This window comes from Carassius carassius, chromosome 19 (genome assembly GCF_963082965.1).
Source record: "Carassius carassius chromosome 19, fCarCar2.1, whole genome shotgun sequence".
Classification (NCBI taxonomy): Eukaryota; Metazoa; Chordata; class Actinopteri; order Cypriniformes; family Cyprinidae; genus Carassius; species Carassius carassius.
Genome location: NC_081773.1, coordinates 7,990,029 through 8,003,118, shown reverse-complemented (window position 1 = coordinate 8,003,118; position 13,090 = coordinate 7,990,029). Strand labels below are relative to the sequence as shown.

The 13,090-nt window shown below is 37.7% G+C and overlaps 1 protein-coding gene across 1 annotated transcript in view; it reads left to right on the top strand.

Annotated features, from left to right (window-relative positions):
* LOC132094985 (NALCN channel auxiliary factor 1-like) overlaps nucleotides 1-11,247 on the top strand; it is a 149,257-nt gene extending 138,010 nt beyond the window's left edge. The window contains exons 2-3 of the mRNA XM_059499693.1: nucleotides 3,139-3,310; nucleotides 7,057-11,247. Of these exons, the coding sequence (XP_059355676.1) occupies nucleotides 3,139-3,310; nucleotides 7,057-7,334 (450 nt within the window). The 3' untranslated portion in view covers nucleotides 7,335-11,247. The remainder of the gene's footprint in view (nucleotides 1-3,138; nucleotides 3,311-7,056) is intronic.
* The last annotated feature ends 1,843 nt before the right edge of the window (nucleotides 11,248-13,090 follow it).

The following is a 13,090-nucleotide window of genomic DNA, read 5'->3' as shown; positions in this document are numbered from 1 at the left end:
TTAAACAGAAGTAACTGGCTGCAGCTGCTTGCCAATCAATTCTAATTGTAAAGTACCTTGCCATTAATATAAAAGTGTATTATATAATTTTTATAAGTCGTTAAACCCATGTCAAGAAGCGGCACAAGTGGCACAACGGGATGGATGATTAGCGAGGGATACCCGGTTTGTCTTACCGTCACAACATATCGTGTGAACATTACTGACCCTTTGATAATTTAATTCATAGTCTATATTTTACTGATAACTTAAACTATGTTAAAATAAATGTTACTGTAATAATTTGAGGAATGTTTCATTTGCATAGAACGTGTTGCACCTTCGCGTAAAGTGGAAAATCGATTCATGAGCAATCGATGCCAACTAATTCAGCACCCTGACTTTGGACAGCGCTCTTGTAACGTCGGACGTAAGAGGCAGCGTACTAAGAAGCTTCCTTAGGGACACTTCGGGGAACACACTTAGAAACATCAACAACTTTGGTAAGATATATCTTTCGATGTCTTCTTAGCGCACTCGGTTCCCCAAAACGTACTTATCGCTAAGTAGTTCTTAACCTATTCCTTAACCTCTCTCTTAACCTTATGGCACGGTTCCCGACACGTTCGTACGCTAAGTATATCTTCTGTAAGTCACACTTTCGTAAGGTTGGTCCGGACCATTCGTAGCTCTGTCTTAGCGTTGTTTGAGCTCATGACGCTACTGTACAGCAGTCTTTAGAAACCAGCGCAGCGAAGTACAAGTCAAACTATGGTACGTTGACAATTTTGTGGCTCAACAATGATTTTCTGTTATTTTTTAAGACTCATAATAAATTATGTTCGCAATGGATACAGGCCTATTTATGAAGTTGACTTTATGTGGTTACAGAACTAATAAGGTGGTAATTAGCCTAGGCTTTTTCGTAATGTAATTAAAGTGAATTGACAATCAATTTTTTGATAATTAAAATCTGGCAAACAATATGGCTCTAAATGGCTAAGATCTATAAATGGGTAATCATGGTGGTGTCCAGTAAGCGACCAACTATAGCAGCGATCCAACGTGTGCTTGTATTGAATCAAAGACGGAGCCGGACGCGGAGCCGTTTAGTCCATGTCAATTTTTTTTATTCGGCAAAACTTAAGCCCTTTTGACATTTTGCCTGATGTGGCTATATTAAAAAAAAAATCGCCTCCCAAGACAGCTCATTATGGAGCTGCTGGACCTTCTCAGACCTGCACTTGCCAGGCTAAAGCAGCGGAATTTTGCTTTAAGCCCTGAAGCCCAGCGTTACTTTTTTTTTTTTTTTTGCTACAGAGAGATTCATCGAGGTCATGGAAGAGGGCTACGGCCTAATCAAGACCTCGGTGTGGAGGTGCATCCACACTGTCTCCAACACCCTTCTGCGCCGTGCCGGGGATTGCATCCTGGTGGATGGCACTCATCCCTATCGCCAATCCATCAGTGATTGATCAGGCGTAGGCTACTCATCGCGAAAGGGAGACGCGGCCATAAACGTGCAGGTTATAGTGGACCATAAGGGTGTGATATCTGACCTGTTGGTCAGCAAAACTTCAAGTTCCTCTGACGAGAGGCTTGGTGCCCTTTTTTACGTTGCTTCCTCAGCATATTTTGTATCTAACTCTCTCTCTCTCTCTCTGTTCATTGTAGATAGGTTGCTTTTTATTAAAAACATAAACCAATTGCAATCAATACCGCATTAAACAGAAGTAACTGCAGCTGCTTGCCAATCAATTCTGATTGTAAAGTACCTTACCATTAATATAAAAGTGTATTATATAATTTTCATAAGTCGTTAAACCCATGTCAAAAAGCGGCACAACGGGATAAGGAGGGTGGATGATTAGCGAGGGATACCCGGTTCGTCTAACCCACACAACATATCATGTGAACATATTACTGACCATTTGATAATTTAATTTATAGTCTATATTCTACTGATAACTTAAACTATGTTAAAATAAATGTTACTGTAATAATTAACACACTTAGAAACATCAACAACTTTGGTAAGATATATCTTTCGATGTCTTCTTAGCGCGCTAAGAGTGAACGTTATCGGGGAACCGGGCCCAAATCGGTTCAGACGTGCTCTGTGTCAGTCTGCTTCACGCTGAATCACGCATGCGCAGTATCATGAGCTCCTCGGTTCTCAAATCGGACGTGTCCGACAGAAACGCATCTCGGTTCAGTGTACTGGTGATCCGAAAACCAATGCAACCGGTTCTTAACTCAAGAACGAGAAACGCTCCGGCAGTGGGCGTGTACGTTCGTTATCTGGCTCTGCTGCACAAACTTTCCCCCGGCCTTTATTTAAGACCGGCCTTTATTTGTCCGTGTTGACCACGCCCCCGGCCACTATCAGAGGCCCGGCGTTTATTTGACTACCGTTTTTATTTGAGGAATTACGGTAATTGCGAGCATAGTAATATACAAGGTTATAATATGAAATATTAAAATTCCCAGACAGCAATATAGTGTTGGAATCTGGGCCGACATTGCTTGCTGTCTGGGTTGGGTCCGGGCTATATAAGGCTCAGGTGTGGCTCAGATTTGGAGATTCTGGTTTACTTAAGACTGAGAATTGGCACCACTAATAAAACCTGTTTTGGCCCAGATCAGGGCCACCTAAGGCTGATTAGCTGGCTGAGATTCGGGCCGGTTATGGCCCGAGTCTTTAATACAGTTCTGGGCCACTTCCGGGCCGTCATTCTTTGCGGTACTTGGGCTAAGGGAAAAGTCATTGTGTTGCCCGGATATGGGCCAGAAGACATTTGCTATGTGGGCAGTTGTTGACATATAGCCTAGTACAGTAAGAGTATAGAGATTAAAAAAGCATTGTGGATAGCATTGGGCAATTCTTCTTTTTTTTTCGACCTATTATTACTGATAGACAGTGGTTTTGGCTACTTGGTGTTGGTGTGTACGAAAAATATACTTAATGTAACATAAAACAAACGTTTGACTGTGAGTGACAGAAAAAAATGATGAAGAGGAAGAAGGCTGCAGCGTTGCCAAGATACATAGGTGGGAGAGCTTAAGCGATGACCGCAGTACTGATGATGTAATCAATTGCAATGGACACCCAGACTGAAACACTTACAGCTCTCCTTCTGTACTTTTCTCTCTGCACAGACTGTCTACAAACATTGGCTTTGTGCCCAGTTCTTCCAAACCACACAGATGCACTGCAGCAACAGGATCCCCTGCAGGAAGTACTGCCTGGAGGTCCAGAAGAGGTGTCCCTTCATATTGCCTGACAATGATGAGCTCATCTATGGAGGAAGCCCCAGTTTTATATGCACAGGTGGGCACTTTGACCTTTACCCAAGCAAACTAATCACCAGTGGTTCCTCTTCTTTTGAGGACTGAATCATTAGGTGTGACCGAAACCAATGGCAACTGCTCCACTGCCTAGTCAGTTAATAAATTAAACAGATTTTTTTTTTTTATGTTATGAATATTTATAAAAGGTTTTTCTTTACTTTATAGATAATTTTCAAAACCAAGTCCATAAAAAATATGCTAGAAATATATAGAATAAAATAAACTATTAGAGAAAAATCACTGTTTAATATCACTGATATATCATTATAATTTTTGTTAATTTCAGTTTTAGTTGTTTGAATACTCCAACTTAAACTAAACAAAAAGGAGAAATGTTGCCTTGGCTTTTTTTTATTTTATTTTTTTTATTTTTTATGGTTTATTTGTCCATTAAGTCATTCATTAAATACTATTATATTAAATACTAACAATTATATATTATTTATATAAACTAAGCTTATTTCTAAGTAACAACTGAATAGTACATTTAAGGGGGGAAAAAAGACAATATTACATTTTTAAACTTCTACAGAATTGTGGGATGTGATAGACGGAGAATGATGTAACCAAATGAAGGCATCACAGTAGACAGGATGTTATGTAAACATTGGATTTGGGCCATTTATTTCCTGAGCAGGCAGCATTTTCCATTATTATTGATGATTTTTTTTCTTTCTTTTTTTTCACACTTGGTCTCTGTTGCCTCCTTATGGCTGAAAGAGGAAGTACAATCCCTCCCTCTTCTTTATGATTTTGAACTTTCATTGGATGAATGAGCATGATCATATCCTATTTGAGTTGACTCATTGGATTAATAAATACTTTATCGTTAAATTATCTTCCATTTGACTTGAATAATTATCCCGATCATGAGTATGAATACAAAGAGCATGAAATAGGCTTTCTCTGATCTGCATGTTAAGAATAGGGCTGGTGTACTCAAATGCCCTGAACAGTGTTTGTCAGGATATGCTCCTCTCCTAATCTCAGATGGTGCATGCTGAATGGTGCATGTGAATGAGTGCTTTGGCCTCCCAATGGCCTGCAGGCTTGTGCTATAATGAGACAGACTGATGATAAATGGGGAATTGAGAGCATAAGAGCACAGACCGGCTGAGTGGTCACACAGTAATTACCTGCCCTTTAATTGCTTTAAGTATCCCCACTTTACACAGACTGGTCTCGCAGCACTAAACTTTACATGACCATATGCTTCCATCATCATCACGACATGACCATAAACACCTGTCATCAATGATTTATGTGTGGTAAGGTCAAGTGGAAAAGTAAATTATATATTTGGCCATATCTGTCCATCCATCTTCATCTTTTACCAAAAATACTGAACTACTGATGAAAGGGATGCTTCACCCCTTGTCATTATTTACTCATCCTCAAGTCTTTTCAAACCTGTATGAGTTTCTTTCTTCTTTTGAACATAAAAAAATGAATTCAATTGGAAGTTAATGGAAGCTGAAGCTGTTTGGTTACAAACATTCTTCAGAATCTTTCTTTATGTTACACAGAAGGATGAAAGTCAGATGGGTTTGGAACAACATGATGGCTGAATTTTAAATTTGATTTCCCTTAATATCAATCGACAAAGTTAACACTAACATGCAGAATCATGAGAGAGTAATCAAAAAACATAAGCAATAATATCATAAAGGGGACCCCAGCATGATTGTGTCAAGATCAACAAGTCTCTTAAAACATCAGATAATTTGACCTTTCTATGACAAAACAAGTTATGTTCAGGCTGTAAAATGTCATGTGGTGCAACTAACATGATATTATATTTAAGAGAAGCCCTGCAGACCCTCATGACTGTGTCTCATAAAATATCAGACAATTTTACCTTTGTATGACAAGATAAGGTTAGATCAGAATGTAAAACGCCATGTCGTGAGACCTCTCAAACACTTAATAATATGTGTACATTAATAATTAATGAAAACACTTTTTAACTTGAAAATTAGATTTAAAGGTCACGTTTTTTGTGCTTTTTTGAAGCTTTGATTGTGTTTACAGTGTGCAAGATATCATGTGTTCATGTTTCGCATGTAAAAAAAAACAGTATTTTTTCACACAATTCACATATCTGTATACCGCTGTTTTCCCTGTCATAAAAACGAGCTGATGACTTCCTTGTTCTATAAAGTCCCTTCTTCAGAAATACGTAACGAGTTCTGATTGTGCCAGCGGTTCCTGTGTTGTGATTCGACAGCAGATGAGCGCAAGCTGCCCTCCTGGAAATGCGATTGGGCTAGTTTTGGACTAGTTTTGAGAAGCAAGTGGGCAGGAGCATGTGCTGGAGGTGTACTTATTATCACAGGAGCGTTTTTACTGACGAGATGCGCATGAAAATCGCATTTGATTCTTTTGCACAGCCCTAACATCTAGTTAACAAAGCTAAACAGCGTTGCCCTTTGTGTAAGAAGTTACAGAAACTGTTAAACGCACCAACTTAAATAATAAAATACACTTACCGGTTGTGGTCCATAAACAACGCCTTCTCCAGACAAAAAGGGAACTGCTCCATCTTTCAAGAATAATCTTTGTGTGAATCCGGCATTAAACTGATTGAGATTGAGGAATCTGTCCTCAGCAAAATGTGCTGCACATAGTTTTTTTCATGTGGATTATAATTTTCGGGAACCAAGTTAAACATAAATTGTAACCATTGATCCCTAAGTACTGCATCCCTGGGAAGGCCAAACAAAGATGATTGGACTCCGAGATGAAAATAACAGCGTTTCGACGACATGGCGACAAACACAAACGCAGCTCTTCCTCTTCTCCGTGCGAGCGCAACAAGACCACCCCCCCCCCCCCCCCACCCCCATTTAGAGTATTCATGTGGGCGGAGGTTAGTCAAAAAACTGTTTTAGTGACGTCATTACTGCAGGAACTAGAGGGATGTAGTCCAAACGGGTCGTTTTTTGTAGGCGAATTCTGTTAAATAAAATATCTCGGCATTGAACTTTGAGCTTTAGAATTTTACAGATATTATTTATACTCTAACAACAACATTACACACTAACTAAAGTTTAAAACATAGGATCACGAAGAACGGGACCTTTAAAGAATTTTTACAAAAACACACACTAATATGTGAACACCCACGATTAGTAATTCATGATTTGTGAAAATTTGTAAAAAGAAAAAGAAAGAAAGAACAAAATTTCTTGTTCTAAAAATATGTGTATATCTAAAAATTAGCGATTTGTGAAGAATACATTTAAGAATCATTTAAAAACATATTTCTTAGATTAATCGTTAATATGTGTACACTCACAATTAAGAATTCATGACTTCTGAAAATCATTTATTATTATATATTATTATAAAAAATATATATTTTTATAGAAAAATAATCATTAATATGTGTCCACTCACAATTGATAATTTATAATCCATAAAGAAAAATGACCTTGAAAAAGATTTAAATTTTTTCCTAAAAATAATCATTAAGATGTGAACTCACAATTACTACAACACAGCAATTCATGATATGGAATTTTTTTTTTATAAAATGGTAAAATAGATTTAAACCCTCGATGGTCACACATCTTCACATTATTTATCAATCAAATTAATAATACAAATCATAAACAAAGCAACATGAACAAAAATACATTTTTCAAGTATTCGATTTTGAAACGTTTTTTACTTAATGGTCAACATATGTCATCATCCTTAACTTTGTGTCTTTTGCCGGCCCAGGGCTCCAAGAGGACAACCCCTCAGATGCAGAGACAGAGTGCTGCGATGTCCGATGGGACAGCAAGGCAGACAACAGCTCCAAAGGCACTCTCAAAAGAACTCACCCGTCGTGTCAGCACGGGACATCCCTGACCTCGTCAGCGGCCTCTAGACTGTGCAACAGCAGACTCAAACTCTGCCTGCTGGTCCTCGTCCTCCTTCATACTGTTGCCACTCTCACAGCATCCCAAAATCCCACCGGGTTCAACCTCACCTCCAGCTCCTCCAACGAGGAATGACGGATTAGCCACTCGGTTACAGTGACGTGACGGACCGTGGGTAACTTGCTGGGACCTCTGGTACAGAGACTGTGGACATGCAATCAAAATGAACCAAGCAAACCGACAAAGCTAAACAAACACTGGAAGAATCCAATCAAGCAACAAGAACAAGGGACAACACAGTAGCCTTTGTTGAAAGAGGCTTCTAGGGGGCGGAGTTCTCTTGCACCATGTTTTTTACACAGTGTCTATGGTTTGGATTTCTGTTGCACTAGATGACTACAGGATCTAATTCTGTTTCATTTTCGTTTCATTTGAGTCTTTGTGCAGGAAGGATTGGAAGAGACGGATGAGTTAAATGTACAGAATCCAAGTGAATATTCAAGACTGAGCGCGTGTCTATGTGAGAGAATGGATGGGTGCGTGTGCATGTGTGCCTGTGCTTGCATCCATGTATCCACTTAGATGTTCTTCTTGTTTCTCTTCGTAATCACAAACCCTCTGAATGCTGCTCTGTTCATTACGAGGGTTTCTATTGCAGTTTATCCACTTTCAAATCTGCCTAGACAAATATAAGACACCCAACTCAGATTCTCCCATTAAGATCCTGTAACCTTCTTAAAGTAGCCTGAAATTTCTGTTGTTGGTATGAGGTCAGGTCAGTACCTTTGGGGTCTGGCTACATTAATGTCGCTTATTTGCTTAAGCGCTTGACTGAAAGGTCTAGGTATCCAGACGTCTGTTTGTTCCCTCAATCTGCAAAAAGATGTCCACAAAACTGTTTTTAACACTATTAGTGTTTTATATATTATAGTATTATAAGGTATTATATTCTCTACCCTATATTCTGTAATTGCATGTTAGAGCCAGAGTCTCGCTAAAGTTTTAAAGAAATAAACCCAAACGATCTGAAAACAAGAAGAGCTCGTACTCCGAGTACCATCCAAATTGCTATTTGGCAGCATGAACCCAGCCAATCAGAGCTCACGAGACAAATTACCCCAATCGCAGAGAGGATCCATCATTCTTTATTACAGTAAAGGGCTTACCCATCATCCACACGCATTCAAACACTCCTGCATGTAGAGATTCACGTGGCATGAATAACTCAGTGAAAATAATGTTCATTTGTTGCAAACCTTGAGATAGTCATGCCAACAGGAAGTTGAGGAGCTCAATCTCGAGGCTCCAGATAGAAGAACGGAGGCCCGACTCAGGTGGCTGGGCTAAGGAATCTGGTTCTTTGTGTGGAGGAGAGGCTAAGTTAAGGGCTGATATATTACTTTGTTTTTTTTTCTTTCTTCTTTTCTACAGGTATGCTCTAATGAGGATGTGTCACTGTGACACAAAACGAAGCATTGAGTTTATCGAAGTTCTCTAGACAGCCTCAGTGTGAACCTGTTGAAATAGCAGGCCTCACACCTGTGTTTCCATCTCATTGGATGACTAATAGTCGTTAATGTTAGATACACATTCATATGTCATATATCAGTCACAGCTAGCTTTAAGGCTAAGTATGCTAACTAAAAAGAAACACAAAGTGTTTTGCAGCCATATTTCAATTGTGTAAAGCAGGCTAACATAATGCATGCCATAGGAATAAAATGGTGCAATCTAATTTCATATCATTTTATTCCCTCCCTGTACATTTCTGTAGATTGTCTGCATTAATGTGCGGTCCGATTTACTTTGTACGGTGACATTCTGTGTAGTCAGTTAGCCTAATCTGGAATTTCGCATGAAGGGAAACTTTTTTTTCCCATGCAAAATTTGCATCTGAATCAGGTTTGGTCAAATTTGAGTGTAAATCTGTAGTGAATTTTGCATCGTGTTCAGATTACTTAAACTTTGAACGTTCAAACTAATTGCGAATTTCACATCGGATTCAACTTTGAACATGCAAATTCATCGCATTTTCCAACATTAAGCTGCTTAGTTTGGAAATGTTTTGCTAATGTTACCACACCTTTAGTATACTCTTAAAAAAGCTGATTTTCTCTTTTGTTTTACCATCACATGCAGTACCATTAAACACTGAATAATGACTCTGAGGCAAATTTAATAACTTGGATTTTAAGAGAACAAATCAATCCTTTTGCCCTTTTGCTGTTTAAACTACCATTAGCGGTGACTTTTTTATGCGTCAGAAGCACAAAGTGATTTTTTTTTTTTCTGAAATAGACTGCTAATGCAGTTCAGTTCAGATGATAAAAAAGCATTTAACCTGAATGGTCAAATGCTGGGAGAGTAGCTACTTTTATTACACTGTTTTTAAATTTCAGGATTTTCCACTAAATGTACTCAAACCACTAATTCTTGGCTGTTTGTGGAATTGGGCAAGCTTAGTTTTTTCAAACATATCTGATTATAATGACTTTTAATATCCTTACCCATACAGCTCTGACTTTAGGCCCATCTTTTCATTCTTCCTATCTCCTATTAATACATTACTCTGTTTCATATCAAACCAATATGTTACCAGAAATACCATAACTAGTAATATATGTACACAGTGCTATGCCACGCTTATTATGACAGCTTGACCAGCAAATCCTGACCATAATGACAAGGCACAACTGACCTATTTGAAATGTGTAAGGGCAGTCTGGCTTGCTCTGCTGAGAACTTCGCTAAATAATAATTAGAGAAAAGCACTAAGAGATACAGTATACCCTCTCGAGAGCTTATTAGTTAGTTTATAACCCTGGACATTCAGCTCGGACCACCTGCTCTGGAACCGAAATGATTCCCTCGGTTCATCTCCAAACAAAACTAATTCTGCCTCTCCAGCTGGGCCTGACGGTGAAGGAAGAGATAGTCAGAGAGAGGTGGGCTAATGACAGTGGCGTAGCACTATTATTCATTTGCTTTGAAGTTCTGGATGTTTGTTACAGCAAGACAAGCATGCACACACACCCCTAATACACACACATACATGCTTGTTCACTCTGGAATCCTTTGTATATATACTTGGCCGATGCTCTACAAGTCAGGAAGGATTCGAGTTCCGTCAGTTGCAACACTTATGTCAATATAATAATTTGGTTTGCCTCGTAAATATTTGTTCTAATGCAACATGTTGAATCGGTCACCAAACGTATTTCAGACAACACCATTCACAGCAAAGTGTTGACTAAAACATATTCTTAAACTGAGAGCGGCGTCGTGGTTGCTCAGATTTGTCAGGTTTAGAACATGTTTCTCTGTGTTTGTTGGGATTCAATCACCATACAGTTTGTCTGAGTGACCAACGAGATTGAATGTAACAGATGCCTGCTAATATCGCTAAACACCACCAAACCTACTATAAGATGTATTTTATGCTTGCACATGTTTTATGGTCATTTCCAAGTTGTGTAAGTAGGATTCCACACTGCATAATCACTTAGCAAGCAGAAATACTTTCTATTCTGAATCCTGTGGACCTATGCAGCCCTCGACCTCAGTTGTTTTTCTGTTGTAAATACGTTACGAGAATGCTAAACAATGTGTGTCTCTGTTTGATTTGGAGGTTTCCTTGTGTTCTGAGTTGGTGTCCTTTTTTAAATCCTCTTTTGTAAGTGTCAGAGATCATTGGGTGGTTTGTGCTAAGATGGATACTGAGAGCGGAGTGGTTTCATCACATGAACTGTCCTCTTGGTCACACCCTCGGCGCCTGCAGGCTGTGATGCTGTGTGTGATGGTATGTGCAAAGCAATGACTTTAAGAAAAAAGATAAAGGTTTAAAGGCATATAGAGATAATATTATGACTATGACTACTGAAAAAAAAATTATATACTACCGGTATATTGTAATATTATAGATGATTTAGTTCAGTAACCTATTTAATTTTTTTACAAGCAACTTTGATGAAATAATTTATAAAACAATCTCACAAGTTATGATCTTTTCGAAGGTATGATTATACTGCTAAAATGATTAAAGTTGTGTTCTGATGAAATAACAAATATCGTCTGTTCATTTGTGTCAGGATGTTCCTTCATTTGGAGTGTGTTGTCAATCAGATAAATTTTCTTTTAAGGTCAAAAGAGGTTACAAACCATTGTTTTGTGTGAAATTTAGGTTTTGGGTGTCATATGTAGCTGTATGTAAAATAATAACTATTTAAAACAACTGTATTTTGACATAATATAATGGAAGAATTTATACATAACACATCACTGAGTTCAAAATATCAAAAACTTTACACCACTTACACATTTTTCTTCCACAAAATAAGAATGAATATATTTTTTTTATTTTTATGTTTTAGTTTAATGACAAAAAGAAGAATTACAAATGTACAATTTAGTCTACATTATGTAAAAAGATTAAATCGAGATAAGGCATAAAACAATGTTTTCAGAATCGTTAATATATGTGAAAATTGGCTGAGAATTGAACAAATAGTTGTAACCTGACTCAGAGGAAGATATGAATCATGTGTTCATGGCAGTTTTCTTGTGTAGAAGAGATAATACAATAATTCTTCAGTGAGGTACAGTATGCATGTTTATCTGTCTGAAGTGACCTATTAGTTAAACAGGTTTACAGGTTGAACCTGATCAACCGGACTGACGCACCTGAGCTTTAACAGAAGTAACAAAGAGCAGTCATGATGAAGGGACAAAAGTAAAGCCAACAGTCCTACAAGCTGAAACAGAAGTGGACCTCACAGGTTATACCTTTTTGAACGTAGATTTGCCCTAAAATTATTAATGCAAATATCCAAGACTGGGCAGTTTTGAAAAGACTTACTGTAACAATAAAATATTTTCTTCAATGCAGTAGCAATTAAGTGAATAAGTGTCTTAGTTTCTCTTTAAATGAAAAAGCATTCATGAAAAGCTTATGTTAAACTTTCCTGCTATATCAGGTCACAGACTTGTGTTATTTGTGCATTCAAATTATCACTTTGACTACTATTTCATTGTGATTGTGCATGAGGAAAAATAAACATGCAAATTTTGAAAGATCAAATGAAAAATCATTGAATGCAAATGCATTTAATAAAATGTAGCTACTGTATATTTTATAGGCTATCTATTATTATAGTTTACAATAAAAAAATATTAAAGTGAGTAACCAGCTGAAATACATATAAGGAAATGCATTTTATTTTCCTTTTTGAACATATGCATAAATACAATACATCTTTTATATTTATGGGGTGGGGAGGGCAATAGCACAGTAACAGATTTCAGGTAAGATTCCAGTTACATTGATGTCACAGATGATAGACACTGCACTGAAGATTCTCTATGACACTGTTCGCTTTTCCACTGTGGCTGGTTCCAGAATCCATTTGGGAACTAGGCTGAGTGTTTCACTAAAAAAATAAATAATTAAAAAAAATATATATATATTTTTAATAATAACTCATTATTCCTAGGCCAGTGCCCAGATCCTGGTTCCAAACCATCATGAAACCTTGCTGGTCTTGATCAAGAGAACATCAGCTAGAGGAACTTCTAATTCATGCCGCAGTTTAAAAGGCACCATTTTTAAAAGCCATTGGAGTTTAGGTAAATTAACAACATTAGAAACTACAATTAAACGTGAGTTCAGCAGAAGAGACCACCGCTTTCCTTCTGCAAGAGATAACAAGCGATTCTGGCCATATGTTGGTGACATGGAGGTTTCTCGAGCACTAACTGCATAGAAAAAGCTATGATTCCCAAACCAGGGCCCTCAGATGACCTTTGTTTGCCATATTACAAGAGGAGGTTAAAATGGAAGAAAATGAAAAGAAAAAGTTAGTTTGAGTTTTATCATTACAGTGAAATGTACAAAT